At 53.8% G+C, this 16,573-nt stretch overlaps 1 protein-coding gene across 5 annotated transcripts in view; it reads left to right on the forward strand.

Moving 5' to 3' along the window:
* Window positions 1-6,564: 6,564 nt before the first annotated feature.
* The window catches only part of MVB12B (multivesicular body subunit 12B), a 57,076-nt gene continuing 47,067 nt past the window's right edge, over window positions 6,565-16,573 (forward strand). Inside the window, exons 1-3 of one of the 5 annotated variants that reach the window (XM_077189260.1) lie at window positions 7,017-7,129; window positions 12,844-12,928; window positions 13,968-14,090. In XM_077189260.1, the coding sequence (XP_077045375.1) occupies window positions 13,977-14,090 (114 nt within the window). In that variant the 5' untranslated portion in view covers window positions 7,017-7,129; window positions 12,844-12,928; window positions 13,968-13,976. Of the gene's footprint in view, window positions 7,130-7,221; window positions 7,479-12,811; window positions 12,929-13,967; window positions 14,091-16,573 lie in introns of those variants that run through there. The other 4 variants (XM_054646148.2, XM_054646149.2, XM_077189259.1 and 1 more) reach the window with 4 other exon arrangements.

The raw sequence follows: 16,573 nt of genomic DNA on the forward strand, positions 1-16,573 counted from the left end.
GTGAGTTCCCTCTTGGTGGGTGGATGCATCCTCAGGCATCCCCACTAAACCTGGGAACCCACTTGGTGGAAGCATCTTCAGTTTGCCACTCGTCGTTTCCATCAAACTCTCTTGGGACCTGGTGGAAGAGGTGGTTTGGTCCTGCAACTCCAGAGCTCAGTGCTGTGCCAGCTGGGACTGGCCCAGCTCCAACGCACGGCAACAGATCTGGGTCGAATCCACCGTTTGTCCTGCCCAAATACTCGGTCAGCAGGAAGGGATCCACAGCCTTGGATCTAAGCAAGACAGTTTGAAATTTGCTCCCCCATTTTGTCAGATGATCATGGGTTTATGGAAAATTTTGCTTTCACATAAATGGAAGGTTTCTGGCTAATCATGGGAGTCTGGTCACTGAGGGAATTGTACCTCTGCACATTTTGGGGTGCAGAGAAAGCCCTGCTGCTCTGTGCACTGCTGCCCCAGCTTGTGGGACTCCAAACGGGGTGGCAACTGCAGGTGCTCTTCAAGAAGCAGGTTCAGAAACTGGCAGGGAGCAGCAGGGTCCTGCAGGAGCTGTTCCTCCCGCCCATCCTCCTCTCCTGGGACAGGGGCTCTTCTCCCACCATGGAGCAGAATTTAACTCTTGTAAGGGACAGTTCTTCTGCACTGCTCCAAATGCTGTTGTGGCCAGGCCCCCCCTGCCTTCTGCAGGGTTCTGCATTCTCCAGGAACAGGAGAAGCCTGTCCCTGACACCCTGGATCTGTTATTCAGGATCAATGCCCCTTTGCTCTTGCACCTTCTGTCATGGAAACGGCGTCCCAGCCTCGACTGGGTTCCAGCAGGGTAACAGTGAGAGCAGAGTCAATGCAGAGCCAGAGCAGGGAGAGCTGTCTCTTGGAATCAGTAATGTGTGCAAAGAGCTGGTCACCCAAAGCCCATTCAACACCCTGCTCCCCTCTTTGCCATTGCCTGTGAATTGAATAAAGTGGCTGTGACTCATCTGCTCGTGGTGCTGGAGCTGACACATGCCAACGTGCAGGTTGTAACCTCACCGGAGGTTTTTATACCATCTGTATTTGCAACATGAATATTTCAGCCAATGTGACATTTTGGAGCCTGGTGTGTTGCAGTTTAGTGCTGGCAGTGTGTGGGTCAGGAGTGCTGCAGCTCCAGCTGCAGAGCCCTGTCAGTAATTTGCTGCTCGGCGCTAAGCAGCACGGCCGCAGGGTTTGCTGGCTCATTGAGCCCACACGGCTCCGAAGCAACAGAAAAACAGCTTTTGATCTCTTGCTGCTGACCTCTGCCAGAAAAGCATAAAGCAGGAGGCAAAACCACGGCAGCTTTTCTGCCAGTGTCACTGTGATATGGATGGTGTTTACTGTCACTTAGGAGATGAAGAGAGCAATAGGTGGGGCTGGATGGGACGAGGCATTTCCCCTTCAGTGTACTGCCCCAGCAATGCTCTCTGTCCTGCTGAGAACAGGCACATCATCACATCTGTGGACATGCAGAGTTTCTGGGAAGCTGTAGCCAGTACCAAAGGCAATACCTGTCCTAATGGCTGTGCCAACCTCACACTCAGAGCTGCTCTGCAGCTGGGGCTTCTGCATGAACAGTTGGCCATGGTGGATTTAGGTTTTCCCATGAAGACCCAATTTCTGAGCTCGTACCCCCATCTCTGGCCAGAAGAAATTGAAATTTCTCAGCTGTAGGATTAATCGGGCTGGTTTCTGTCCTTGCCCAAGGGTGTTGTGATGCCCTTGGGTCAGTGGCCTTCTGTTTGGGGATAGATGAGAATGGGGAACATGATGCTGTTCCTGAGGACGCTTCATTAAGGATGTTGGGATTGCAGTTTTTCTGGTGATACAGTAATTGTTCACTTATGACCGACTTTGGCATCGTTATCCACACCAGGTCCTGTCAGATGGATGGGAAGCTTGCTGGGGTGCTAATATGCACAAGCTGCAGTAGCCAAGGAGCCAAACAGCAGTGTCTAAAGATGCCAGCTGGCCTGGGAATTGCCATGGAAGGAGTCAATGTGCTCTTGAAGGAGGGGATGGGGCCCCTGGCATTCCCTGGTGCTGCTGCACAGGGGGACAGCTTGGGGCTAGACAGGGGTGCAAAATCCCTGGCTGCTGCAGTTTAACCAGTGTGTGAATTACTTCTTTCAGTTTAAGAGGAACAAGGGGTGCTGCCTGTGGCCCTGCTTTCAGGAGCTGGAAGACCAGAGCTGAGGTCCTGCATAGCTAAATGGAGAAGGGGCTGCACCCAAACAAAGTCTTAGAGAGGCAGCTGAACCGTGACAAACTTCCCAGTACCGCTGCCAAATGGTCACCTATTAACTGAGTCCCTGGCATTCCTTTGTGCAAACACCCAGCACTGGAATGCTGTCTGCTGCCAGCCTGTTCCTGGGTCAGCAGCTTTGCAGCCCTGCCAGGCACGTCCATGGATTTCCCCTGCACATTTCCACAGGGCAGGCCATGGACAGGCAGGAAGCATGGCTGGCTGGGCACTGTGGGGGCAGCACCCACCCCAGTGAGAAAGCAAAGCAAGCAGTAGCATTTCATCAGAGGAGGCCTGCAAAGAAAACATTATTTCCTCAAATGTGTTCATCATTCAAAATTGTTCAAGCAAAGGTTTCCATCGTGCTGTGGCCATTACTCATAATCTGAGGATCTGGATGTGTGGCTCTCCTTGGTAATTAGCTGCACAGTGTTCTCTCTGCCCTCCATTTGGTGGAACAGCAGTTGTGCTTTGGTCCCAGGGTGTCTCCACAGAACAAACAGGGCTGGTCCTGGCTGTGGGGCCTAGAAACAGGACTCAGGAGGCCAGATTGCATCCCTGTACCCTAAACAGTGCCTGTGCACCCTGGGCCAGGGGCTCCCTGTGACCCTGGCAGTCATGGGATGCTTTGGGCCCTGATTGCCTTGTAGTGGGGGCAGCTGGTGACAGTCTCTCCTCCTGGACCACCCCTTCAGGTGAGGATGCCCTGAACCTCTTTAGGGGCTGAGCCCCTGTCCTGGCCAAAGCCACCACTGGGTGCTACATAAATCAGTTATCTCTGGTAGGATTGCTGTACATCACAACTGAAATACATATGTGGCAACTTGTCTAATGCTTAATAACAACCATGGGATAGGAAAGTTAATGGGAAATAAATCAAGAAACTGCTTTTTCAAAATTGCTTCGTCTGTTTCAGAGTGGGTGTCTGAGTTAAAAGAGATTAGGACCTCCTCACTTTTTTTAGAATAATCAAGCTGTAAACTAGAAATATAGAAGGGAAGTTCTAACTGCAAAGACATATTTTGGTGCACCAAATTAGAGGCAGCAGGTTAAACCTACCTTTAAAAAACCTTAAAACCAGGCAGCAGCTGAGCTGTGACCTGCAGCAACTCCTGCATGAAATGAAACCCTGGGCTGATTTTCCTCCAAAGACAAGCATGGAAAACATGGAATGTGCAGCACTATTTCACTATGCAAAATGTGGCTATGGAGAGATTAATTCCTGCAGCACAAAGGATTTTAAAAGACTTTAGCATCCAGGCAGGATGTGGATGCAGGATCCTTTACAGCTTGTTTCCCCCTGAAAACGGGGATCCTTTTTGATGGTGAGGTCTGACCAGGGTCTGCTGGGAGTTCCTGCTGCCCTTGGGAGAAGCATGTGCAGCAGCACGGGTCAGTGTCCTTGTGCTAGCCACAGGACTCTGTGTATTGTCTGTTCTCAGCTGAAGGTGCAAAACCTGTGCACTGTTATTCTTTAGAGATGGTGTCTGGGCATGGGCAGATTTTGCTGTTATAAAATGCTTGAAATCTTTACAAAACGTGAAGAGGGTGGTGGGGATCGACCACTGTCTTCTGTCTTGGTCCAGCCCCTGAGTGAGGAGCAGATGTGTCTGCTTAGCTGAGGTGCTCTGGGGCTGGAGAAGCCGGGACAGGGCCCTGCCCTCCTGCATGGCCAGACACAGCCCCTTCCTTGCTGGCTTTCCCATGGAGAGTGGGCGCTGCAGGGTGGTGGGCAGCACCTCGCCACAGCCAGCACTGCAGCACTCAGCCCCAGCCCTGAGCTCCCTCTGGCATGGCTGTGACTGGCTCCCAGGCACCCTCTCCACCCCACAGACGCTGCCAGCAAGCCACGGTGAGGTGCAAAGCTGCGCTGTGGCCAGCACTAAGCCCTGAGGAGTGGCACCAGCAGTCGCCCCCCTCCCAGCCACACCGTGCTGGGTGGCACAAACGGAGCACGTCCCACACAGCTGACAGACCCAGGCTGCAGCACCGCTCTTTGGAACAGTGATCTGGAAACCCGAGCTCTGGCAGCCATCCACCCAGGGATAAGCAAGCCATGCTTGCTCAGCCACAGCAACAGTACCAGAGCCAGGACTGACCAAAATTCCCCCTATCGGGTGTCCTGAAAAGACAACACTGGTATGAGCTGGACAGCACATACGGGACTGCAGAACTCCTGAGAAAAGACATGTTCTGAAATAAAGAGGAGTAAATAAATGGATCTTGAAAAAGATGGATGTAAAATATTCATAGGAAAGCATTATACTTGCAAATATTTATGCTTTTGAGTAACTTTACACAGATAGATTAACCAACTCCAGTGTAGCTATGATTCATGTGCCCAACACGCGGCATTTGCTGATTCAGAGCCCGTGCAGTGCCCGTGGAAGAGAACAATGGGGCTTTTCCCAGCCGCCCAGCCTGCCCAGGTTTAGAGGTGCCTGCGGGCAGAGGTGCCAGCACTGCCCTGGGCTGTGCTGCAGCCACTCCGAGGGCAGCAGCCAAACCCTCTGGAAGTGACTCTCTCTGGAAAACATGTTATTGCAGATCATGCCACAGACACTTTGGGATATATGCTGGCAGTGAATCTTTGAATATTTTGTGGATACTAAGCAGCAATTAGAGTCTTCCTTTGGAATCAATTCATTTCCTACCACCATGGTAGCAGGGAGGATCTTATTGAAACTCTCGGATTTTTAATATTATTACACTAAAGACTCTCTCAGTATCAGCATCTCCACGGGGGAGCATTAGCACACTGTAATGTGTAACAACTTCTCCAGTTCAGGAAATCTTCTTGTATTTGTAATAGGACATTTGGGGCATATATTATGTATGGGACATATATTTCTCATTTCCACCAGGCATCATCTTTTCTTCTCTCTAAATTACTCTCCAAATCAAAAAAATGCATTGTATTCCTTATCGCTCAAAAAAAATAAATTAATCTTTGGATGCAGAAGCCACTAACAGCCATCAGAGCTGTGTCAGTAAGAGCCAGAGAGCCTTGGTCAAACAGGGAGGGAACTGAGTCACTGTTCAAAACACCCATTACCATGGTTCAGCAAGCTCCAGTCTAAAATGCTTTACTGGAGAGAAGCAGCAGTCAGGACAGGAGGAAGGCTTGGTCCCAGCCCAGGACTGTGTCCAGGATGAAGCGGGGCTCCCGTTTCTGTAGTTTGCTTTATGGACAGGAACACAAAACCACTAATGTGTACATTGCCTTCCAGACAAACCTCTCAAACACTGGCTAATCACAGCTCACAGTGTTTTGCTTGGTGGGAAGTCTGACCACAGCAGGATGAAGAGCAAGGAGCCGAAGCAGGCCTGAGGATCAAACCCAAGAGCTGCCCTGCTCCTCGGCCCTGCAGGCACATCAGCACCCACAGCCCAGTCAAGGCTGGGCCACTGGGAAGCGCTGGGCAGCCGAGCTCCTGCCCACCTCGAGAGAGCCAGACAGGGCCAAACCGGCCCGGAGACACCCACGGGAGCAAAGAGAAGGGCTGCTGGCTCAGCCACTGCTGCTCGCTCTGCTCAGACTGCCTCAAGCAATGTAGAGACCGTCCAAACAGGATGGAAGGCACAAACCATTATCTAGGTCGGAAAAGAACAGGCTGAACAGAACTCCTCAAAAGATGGCCACATCAAGCAAAAAGACAATGGGGGAGGAAAAAAAAAGAAAAAAAAAAGAGATCCTTCTCCTCAGTCACAAAGACAGGTTCCCCACACAAAGAAAACCCTGGAGTCATGGGAAATAGAGTAAACCAGCTCTACAAAGGACGGGGGAGACCATCTGCTCCGAGGGAATGACTGAATAATGTCTGATAAGAGCTTTCAGGATGGCTTGTGACTTGACCATTAACAAAAATTCTCCAAGCTGTTCTTAACTCTTTTGTATTGTAGTTTTCACCGTTAACTTTCCAGAATCTCTTGCTGCACTTCACACACATCACTTCTCAGCTTTTTACAAAGGAGAACAGGGTTCTGCCCTACTTTCTAATTCACATACACATTAACGTGTTGCCTTCCCTCCCTTATTTTGTTCTTCACCCCAGGATTTTTTTCTTTTGCTTTAGATTATCAGCTCCTACTCTCTGTCTTGCACCGGAGGCCGCTGATGTCAGCCCCCACACCCATCTCACTGCTCTCCCGCCGATTGTTGTTGACCTTGCCTCAGGTAAGGCGCTCAAAAGGCAGTGCAGGACAGCTGCAGGACTGGTTTATGTAGTGAGGGCTATAGACCACGCTGCTGTGCCACGACCTGCTGCAATTCACATCATCTGCCCATTCAATGCGTGTGGTGTCACTTTCAACGCTGGCACGTGTTAAGGCTGAGCAGAACCAGACCTTTGCAGACCCTCTGTTCAGGATGTTTTCTGTGCCGTGAGCGGACCCGAAGGCTGGACACCCAGCCAGCCGGGCAAACCCCGACTACTTTGGACCATATCTTTGTTTTCCAGGCCACGGTGAGACAGAGCATCAAATATCTTAATGAATTGAAGGTAGGTGCTGAAACCGCTCATCGCTCCCAACCCCGGGGACTTCTTGAGAAGATAACCAGCTTCTTTGACACCATTTGCCCTTCTCAGCCCACGGCAGCTGCTGCCCATCTCCTGGATGCAGCCCGTTTCAGAAGAAGGAGGTTACATTGTCCAAATCACAACTATTCAGCCATTTCCACCGAGCACCTCCCGTCTGTCCGGGTCAGGGAGGCTGTTCGGAGCTGGGCCGGGCACTGCCCTGCTCCCGAGGAAGCGGGGTTCTGGCGAGGTGTGGCCGCGGGGCCGTGCCGGGGCCGAGCGCGGTGCCCGGGCGGGGCCGGGCCGGGCCAGGCGGAGCGGCGGCGGCAGCGGCGCGGCAGCGGCGGTGAGTGTCCCGGGAGACGGGCCGGGCCGGGCCGCGGGGCTCGGGCGGGGGGCGCGGGGCGGCGCGGGGGCCGGGCCGGGCGGGGCGGGATCCGGGCCCTGCGCGCCGCGGTCCGGCCGCGGTGGGCGCGGAGCGGCGGCGGCGGCGGAGCCCGAGCCCGGGCCTGGGCCTGCCCGGCGTCCGCTCCGCTCCGCTCCCCGCCCCGCGCCGCTCCGCCCGGGCCCGCAGGCCGCTCCCCCGCCGCCGCTCCTCCCGCCGGGCCGCGCCGCGCCGGCTCCGCCGGGCGATGAGGAGCTGCTTCTGCCTGCGCCGGGGGAGCCGCGACCCGCCGCCCGCCGCACGGGCAACAGTTAAGTGTCCCTGCAGCCGCCGCGGCCGGGCCGGGCCGGGCCGGGCCTCGCGGTCCCTGCGGGGCGGCCCGGCGGAGCCAGCCCGGCCCGGCGGGAGGAGGCGGGGGCGCTCGCACGGCCGCGGCGCCGGGCGGGGCGGGCGGGCTGAGCCCCGGGCAGGGGCCTGCCGGGGGCTCTCGGGGCCGGTTGTCGCGGGGACCTCGCTCCTGGGCCGGGGCTGGAGCGCCCCGGGGCTCCGTGAGACCCGGCGGTTCCTCCGAGACTGGGCTAGCTGCAGGAGCGGCCTCGGGTACCAGCCGTGGGCTACAGCCCCGGTGACCTTGACCTGCTCCGGCATTTACTGTAAATTCTTCTTGATGACGGGTAGAGGAAATAACAAATCCCCCCCCGTTTCATGTGGTCTCTTGCTGCGTTTGTAGCACGGGCCTACCTGAGTGCCCGTATCCTACCTGTGCTCAGTGCATGGCTGGAGGTGTGGCACTGGCTGGCTTCTTACAGCCTGGCTGGAGCAGCGACACAGAGCTGCCTGTGTCTTAAGTACTCGTGCCTTGCATCACGGAGGTTTGCAAGCTTTCTCTGCGGTTTCTGGAGCTATTTTCGAAGGTCCACCACTCTTCAGTGTTGTCTGCAGGTTCCCAGAGCTGGGTCATTCTCAGCTTGGTCACAGTAACACTGAAACCAGACAGGCCGGGTATCAGCAGGTGTGTAGCTGCTCAGGCTAAAGCTTGGGTTTCTCCATTTTGTATTTTATTTTAACTGAGTGAGAACGTGCTCATCTTTTCTTCAAGGGAGCCTGTGTGTTGTGCAGCAGGTCGGCAGTGTCATCCCTATAATTTTTAGCTGAGAGGGCCTTCCCTTCTGGACGAAGGCATAGCTTGACTTCTGGAGGCGTGAGATGAAACAGACAACATCTCACTCTTGTACCACGTGCATCGCTGACAAAGCGAATCCCAGGCTTAGGGGTGCCAGTAGCCCCCAGAGACATGTTCATACCTCTGCCAAGAGAGAAATAACTGAACCGAATGTCATTTCAGTTTTGCTGCCCTGGTGCAAGGTCATCCGTGTATGGAAACCTATTTTGATTCGAAACAGGACACTTCAGAAATGTGTGTCCATAGTTAGAAGTGCTGTGAAGCAAACAGGGTCTCGATTTTGCTCATTCTGTCACTTAAGTTCCTGTTTCCATCACATTCAGTCACAAAGTGTGGGTTTTGCAGCTGGTGCAGGGCAACTGTCTCCCGAGGGAGCCTGTGTGCAGGGGTGATTCCAGGCGTGCCTTCAATGGTGGTGAAATGTGAAACTGAAATCCTTCCTGTTTGTGACGGTGGCCTCCAAGGCCCGCTGCTGATGGCCACTGTGGGTTCCTGTTTTTCCGATGGAGACGATGCCGTGTTCCTGTTTTTCCGATGGAGATGATGCCGTGTTCCATGAGCAGAAATAGAAGGCTGGCTGGGGCCGTGTGCTGAGCTGTCATGTGGGTGAGCTGTGGCAGCGTGGCAGCTGTGCCTTCCTGCAGGGATGGAGGACAGCCTTAGAGAAGGCTGCTTGGTTTATGGGACCATTTCCCACAGACTACTGCAGGGATGCAGTGAGGTAGTTGGTTTTTTTTCCAGTTTTGCCTTAGCTCATACTTTTCTGCCTGTGGGAAGAGCAAGCCGGTGTCAAAGTGCAGGGCTTGTAGTTGGAGGAAGAAACAATAACACCATTCTCCTTCTAAGTCCCTGGCTATTTAACTTCAGAGCTTGACCCACTTTGTTGGCAGCATGATGTTTCTGTAGCAAACACATTGAAAGGCCTGATCTGGTCATGTACCCACCAGCTCTTGAACTTGCTGAACTTGTTGAAAAGGAACACTGAGAGCAGAAAATGGTCTAGAAACTCACAATAACACATTCATTTCTGAAAGCGGGTTCTTCTGATGTGTATGTGTCCCAGCCAGAGCCCAGCAGTCTGTGTGGTCAGTCACCTCAGTGGAGCCAGCAGAAAAGTATGCCTAGGATAAACTAATAAAGGCGGATGACATAACAAGGAAATGGGAGAGAACAAGCAAAAAGGCTATAAAGAGCCAAACTTGGCAGTGCTGGCAGACAGGGAGGTGTGTGTGACTGTGGGCATGGGCTGTGGGAAGAAGGCTGTGCCAGAAGCCAGTGGAGTCCCAGAAGGCCTCTGCTACAGCTGGGCATCAAGATCCCAGGGGCACTGTGCCTCCTGCCTTGAGGCACGTCTGCTTCGAGGGCTGGGAAGCATTCGGGATAGAGCCAGCAGCATGGTGGCTGCGTGTCCAAGAGTGCATCCTGTCCATCTTGTCCATCCCACCCTCCTTTTGTGCTGCTTGAAGCTGGTGCTGCCAGGATGCACAAGGACTTTCTCCTTAGAGACACTTTCTTTCTCCGCTGGCTTTGTCTGGGCAGCCGCACAGTGTTCTGAAGCTTTTTCCTGCCCCAGAGCTCACATCTGACTTCCTTTGGCTGCTGGGCTGTGCTGGGGACTGGATGTGCCCCACAGCTGAGAAAACTTCCAGGGAGCATGCTCCCAGCTAATGGGAAAAATGTTCTTCTCATTGTTTTGGCCTGCAGGGAGCGGGTGGGCACAGGCAGCTTACTGCAGGGTGCTGAGAGCCGTATCCTGGCTGAGTGCTCGGCCACTGTGATGGGAGCTGGGCATGCAGGTCAAACTCACATTGCTAAAGAGAATTGAAGTAACAAGCTGCCGAATAGAGGTATTTATAGAATCCTGCTCCTTAATTTAATCTCCTCTTTGACTGTTTATTTTTCCATTTTTAAATTAGAAGGTTCGATAGAAGAGAAACCAAACTTTGTTGATGCTCTCACGGAGAAGTGTAGTGTAACTAATGATCTGCGTGATTGCCCAGCCAGAGACTCCCCTCTGACCTGTGCAGAGTTCACAAAAACGTTTATTCCAGTGTGCAACTGACTTCTGCTGTCCATATCTGTTCCAGACGCATCCTCAGTTGTTCTGCCCAGTGACTGCCTGGTGTGGCAGAGCCTGGCCGTGCTGCAGTGGCCACAGCAGGTTTGCTTGCTGGGCAGGAGCTGTGCCTCCATCCCTGTCGGCTGCAGGCACGGGGCATGGAAGGTGCTGGGCTCTCTGGGCAGGGGCAGCTTGGTGCCCTTGCTGCAGCAGGTGCTGCTCAGGCCCTGTGCCGGTGCTGTGCCATGTTACCCTGTGGTGCCGGTGCTGTGCCATGTTACCCATGTGCCGGTGCTGTGCCACGTTACCCTGTGTGCCAGTGCTGTGCCACGTTACCCCGTGTGCCGGTGCTGTGCCATGTTACCCATGTGCCGGTGCTGTGCCATGTTACCCATGTGCCGGTGCTGTGCCACATTACCCTGTGGTGCCGGTGCTGTGCCACGTTACCCCGTGTGCCGGTGCTGTGCCACGTTACCCCGTGTGCCGGTGCTGTGCCACGTTACCTGTGTGCCGGTGCTGTGCCACGTTACCCTGTGGTGCCGGTGCTGTGCCATGTTACCCCGTGTGCCGGTGCTGTGCCACGTTACCCTGTGGTGCCGGTGCTGTGCCACGTTACCCTGTATGCCGGTGCTGTGCCACGTTAGCCGTGTGCCGGTGCTGTGCCACGTTACCCCGTGTGCCGGTGCTGTGCCACGTTACCCTGTGTGCCAGTGCTGTGCCACGTTACCCATGTGCCGGTGCTGTACCACGTTACCCCGTGTGCCGGTGCTGTGCCACGTTACCCTGTGTGCCAGTGCTGTGCCACGTTACCCGTGTGCCGGTGCTGTACCACGTTACCCCGTGTGCCAGTGCTGTGCCACGTTACCCGTGTGCCGGTGCTGTGCCACGTTACCCTGTGTGCCGGTGCTGTACCATGTTACCCTGTGGTGCTGGTGCTGTGCCACGTTACCCCGTGTGCCGGTGCTGTACCACGTTACCCCGTGTGCCGGTGCTGTACCACGTTACCCCGTGTGCCGGTGCTGTGCCATGTTACCCCGTGTGCCGGTGCTGTGCCACGTTAGCCGTGTGCCGGTGCTGTGCCACGTTACCCGTGTGCCGGTGCTGTGCCACGTTACCCTGTGTGCCGGTGCTGTACCATGTTACCCTGTATGCCGGTGCTGTGCCACATTACCCCGTGTGCCGGTGCTGTGCCATGTTACCCTGTGTGCCGGTGCTGTGCCACGTTACACTGTGTGCCAGTGCTGTGCCATGTTACCCGTGTGCCGGTGCTGTGCCATGTTACCCGTGTGCCGGTGCTGTGCCGTGTCACGGCCAGGCAGACAGCCCCACAGCCCCACGCCCGGCTCTGCTGCCGCCATAGAGGGGCTTTGTGTGAGCCGGCACAAAGTGAGGATTGATGCTGGTTCCCCTCCCCCTGCCCTGCGAGCAGGGCTGCAAATGGCTCCCACAAAGGTGTCCTTCTTCCCTTGCTGCAGACAGGGAGCCAGCGGGCTGAGCGGGAGGCACCACGCTCTGGGTTGGAGCACCCACCCCACCCCTCCTTTTGTGCTGGTGCCGGGGACCCCCTCGTCCTCAGGCTTGCCCAGGCTGAGCTGGCAGCTGCTCAGGTTCCTGCTGGGGCAGCTGGGCCTCCCTCCACAGGCCCCAGCACGGTGAGACGCGGCCTGGGCAGCGCTCAGCAGCAGGCACTTCACCAGGGTGTGTTTGGTGGGGGCCAGAGGCACCCTGTGAGCAGAGCTGCTTCCCTGCAGTGCCACTGGGTGGGAGCCTGCCATGGGTGTTCTTAACACGCTGGGGAATATCATCGTTTACCTGGACTGCAGTTCAAAATGGCCTAAGAGAAGCTTACGTCAGCATTCATTACCTCCCAGCTCCTCCCAATATGTAGTAAGAAGTCACCAGACTATTGAGTGACTTGAAGTTTCAGAAAACATTCATGAAGAACAGATTGTAAGCTCTTTGTTAAATTCACGTTATGTTTCTTCCATGCTGTATGTTTGAGGTTCTGTGTTATTTGCGAGGTCTCTGGCTGAGCTGTGGGGTGGCACGCGCATTGACACAGGTCTGTCATGGCTGTGCCAGTGCCTCCAGCATTCCTGCAGCAGGGTCCTGTGCTCCTTGCCCACCCTGAGGACAGGGAGCCTGCTGGGAGAGGAGGGGGAGCCCCTGGGGCTCAGGCTGCACTTGCCGTCATGCTCGAAGGTTTGAGCTGCTTTGGGAGTGGAGAGGGTTTGCTTTGCTCTGTGTGCTGGATGCGTGTTCAGCACACTGGTGCTAAAGCAGAGCTCTCTCCTGGTTGGTTCATCAGCAGTAGTGTTTGCACCACTACTGGTCACTAGCACCTGTTTTGGACTCCTCAAGTAGTCTGGCTGTTCATGTGACATTATTATTATTTACTTAGGGCCCAGACTTGCTCTTTTTTATTGCCTGCAGCACGATGTTTGTTCAGACTGGGCATTGTGAAGTGTAAACCCAATTCCACTGGCACCAGTACTCACCTCTGCCTTTTCTAGAAGCAGTAAGTAACCAGCCATCTAAATGGCCTAGAAATGCTGGGGTTTGATTGCTCTGAGGAGGGAATTGAATTAGGCAGCTCTGGTTCACGGCTTGTCTGGCTGTGCAGCAGTGATGCTTGTTTCCACAAAGCACTGCCCTTTGTCTTGGGGTGCGTGGGGCGGTTTCCTGGGGCATTCCTGCCTGAAAGCCAGAGAAGACTTGCTTTGACTGGCTGCCTCTGCAGGAGGCCACATGCTGAGGCAGTGGCACCTTTCCCCATCCTTCACCTCGGTTGTTTCAGCGCCTTTCTTGTGCTCTCCTCCTGCTTCCTGCAGCAGCATCCCTCCAAAATTAGTTGGTCTTACCTGCTTCTGTCCTTTTTGCATATCTCCCTCCCTTGACGTCCTCGGTGATGTGTCTCTTTTGGAAGATGCTCGGGCCTCCTCAAGGCCTCTCTGCTTTGTGCCAGCCCACCCTGTGCTTCCTCTGTGTTCCTGGTGTTGGGGCTCCCTGCAGCCAGTGTGGTTCTGCATCCAGCGCCAGAGACATCTGTGCTGCTCCTTGAAATCAGCCTGGCTGACTGGCGTGTGATGGGACTGAGGACTCAAGGGGAACCCCCAGCATGTCTTAACACCCATAGTGGATGGGGAACCTCCCTCTAAAGCCATTAGGAGCAGATTTCTTGCTGTTTAAAACGACAGAGCTGCTTCAACCAGCCTGGCTTGGGGATGAAATTTGTTCTCTTTTTGGAAGAGAAGGGATTTTTTTCTCTCATTGCTAGATGGAGACCAGCCCATGGAAGCAACAAAATGAGTCTCAGAGGCTGCCAGCCCAAATTTCAAACCTATTTGGCATTGCAAAGTAGTGCCCACAAGTATACTCTCTTATCAAAAGCAAATGAAAGTGCAGAAGGTGTGTCTGGCCTAATCCTGTGTTTACCTTGGCCGTCTGTGGTGTGTCAGCACAGGCACTGTGGCATGCATGTGTGCTCTTGGTTCTCTGGCTTCTGCTGGGGTGTGGTGCCCAGCAGGCAGCTCTTTAATTCTGCTCCTTCCTTCCAGGAGCAGTCCATGATGCCTGAGGTGCGAGACCTCTCGGATGCCTTGCCCGAGCTGCCGATGGACCCCATCACCGGCGTCGGCGTGCTGGCCTCCCGCAGCCGAGCACCCACTGGATATGATGTTGTAAGTAGAGCTCTCTGAGCTGCTGCACTTAATACTTTGGTTCTGCACTAATGAGCCTTTACTGTGCTGGGAGCACAGAGAGAACATGCCTCTCTCTTCCAGAGAGAACATGCCTTTGAACTGTGCTGAGAGGAGTCATTTGGTAGTCAGCTGCGCACCTTTCAGCCCACAGCGCTTGGTGCTTTCCTTCAGCAGAGGGTGGTGGGTGTAAATTTGCCTCTTCATCTTTGTCACTCCAGAGGAGCTTAATTTCCTGGAGGAGGGGTTTACTGAAACAGCTGGCCACAATGGCAAGCAAATTTAATAATCCTAGTAACATTCATCCTGAAGGAGTCCTAAGTATTGTACAAATTCTGTCTCTAAATAAATGGATCCCGCATCAGCTGTTTAATCCCACATATCAGCATTGCACAATGATGATGAGAAACTCCAGAAAGGGAATCAAAGAATTTTGCATCCAGCTGAAATGGCAAGGATGATTTTGACAGGCAGAATGCAAACCTCTAAACTAAGGTTTGGCAGAAGACTGGCAGCAGGAAAAGGCAGCTGGATACAGGGTGGATGAATGTGTGAACAGATAAAGGGAGGTTGCTGTTCAACAGCTGCTTGTTCCTTGAATTAGTTGCTGTGTAACCAACAGCAGGATGTTTCTACTCATAGATCAGTGTCCCAAACTGTGGAATATAAAATACTGACTTTGCAGAGATCTATAGAGAAAGATTTGGTCTGTAGTTCACCTGCTTGCCTTTCTATGTGTTGTGCTCCAACTGTGTTATATCACACCTTGGGTTTCCAGAGCCTCACAGCTTGTATGGTAGGAGTGGAAGCCAGCTGACTTGAGCTTTGCTCACACCTCTTCAGCTCTGGATGATTTCATACCTTGTTCAGTCTGAAGAAACAAAATGGATCAGGCTGAAGTAAGGACACAAGGGGAGCATTGTGAAAAAGCTCCTTAAAGACCTGGGAGGTTTTTACCTTTACTGTGTTTTTCCAAGTGCTCATTACCTGTGTGAGCCAGGCTGTGTAATTAGCTGCTTGCCCTGATAAAGAAGCACGGGACAGTGTGAGACTTCTGATAACAGAATTGCATTTTGCCTAAATGTCTGGGCAGAGAGCAGCTCACCCCAGATAGCCTGCCTGTGGCTTAATGGGGAGTTGCAGCGCTAACGCAGTTTAAACTAAACAAGATAAAAGAGTCTTCCTGTGGCATAATCCAATTATGGTGGTGGTGTAATGCTGGTGAATGTGGGTCGCTGTCTCCTCAGGGCACAGCGAGGAGCTGCCTTTGCTCTGGCTCTGCTGCCTCCCTGTCTGCTCACAAGGAGCACTGTCTGCCCTTGGAGCGGGCGTGGGCAGTGCCTGCTGTGTGCTGTCCTTCCCCCAGCACGGCTGCCACGTCACTTTACGTGTCAGCTTGCCACCCCAGCAGTGTGCCTGGGCGCTGCAGCCACCCTGGGTGTCCTGTCCCCTGTGCAGCACCTGTGTCAAGGGGCCATGCTGGGTGCCACGCTGATGTGACGGGGCAGTGGCACGCACGAGTGTGCTGCTCTTGCCTGGGTGTTTGTGAGGGTGGCTGGTCTGTGAGTCAGTGCACTGGAGCATTGTGTGGTGTGCCAGTTTGCCACTTCTCCATGACTTCTCTGGAGCCTGTTCTGGCCCCCCAAAAGTGTGAAGCTGAATGCACAAACGCAGTGCTCAGCACAGCAGAGAAATCGTGTTCTGAGACATGGGCAATGTGCAGAGCTGGGTGGTCTTGGGAGCTGTTTCTGCAGGTATGCAATTTCCTTAATGAGGCACTGGGAGCTGATTGCTGTAAAGCCTTGAGGAAGGCAGCTCTGGCAGCTCATCCCACAAGTGTGCTCCCTAGAGCCCTCCTAGTAAGAGGCGCACACTGCACCCTGGAAAGGAGAGCCACACTCATCTTTTGGGAGGCATTCACAGCAGTGTTTCTTGGATGTTGTAGTCCCCTTAGGGATCCAGTGGCTTTGTGTGTCACTGTTGCATCTTGCAGCATTCAGTTCTCCAGGTGGATTCAGAGTTGCATGGGGAAGTATTTTCTCATGTCGTTTCACTGATGATTTCAAGTTTTACAATGAAGTAACCAGCTCTTTCTGAGACACCTTTGTTATTTATAGGCTTTACCAGTTTCCCTTTCATTGAAATGCCTGTAGATGTCCAGGTCCATTTCCCAGGTTCACATGGAGCTCCAGGGCTCAGCCTACTGCCCAGCTGGAGATGGCAGGCGGCAGTGCCTGGGGGGATGTCCTGGCAAATGGGACAGAGGCCTTTTTTCCTCTGTAGTACTTTAGTTACTCCATAATCTCTATTGCCTTTGTGTCTGCTTAGAAAACAAATGCACTATTGGCATTTGGAATAACTGGCCAGGCCTTTTCACAGCTAAAGCACCAAAGACTTGATTTTGCCAAAATATGCAGAGTGTCTGAACTTAGATTCCTGAAAATCCAACCAAACAGGCAAGACTG

This window comes from Agelaius phoeniceus, chromosome 21 (genome assembly GCF_051311805.1).
Source record: "Agelaius phoeniceus isolate bAgePho1 chromosome 21, bAgePho1.hap1, whole genome shotgun sequence".
In the NCBI taxonomy this organism is placed as follows: Eukaryota; Metazoa; Chordata; class Aves; order Passeriformes; family Icteridae; genus Agelaius; species Agelaius phoeniceus.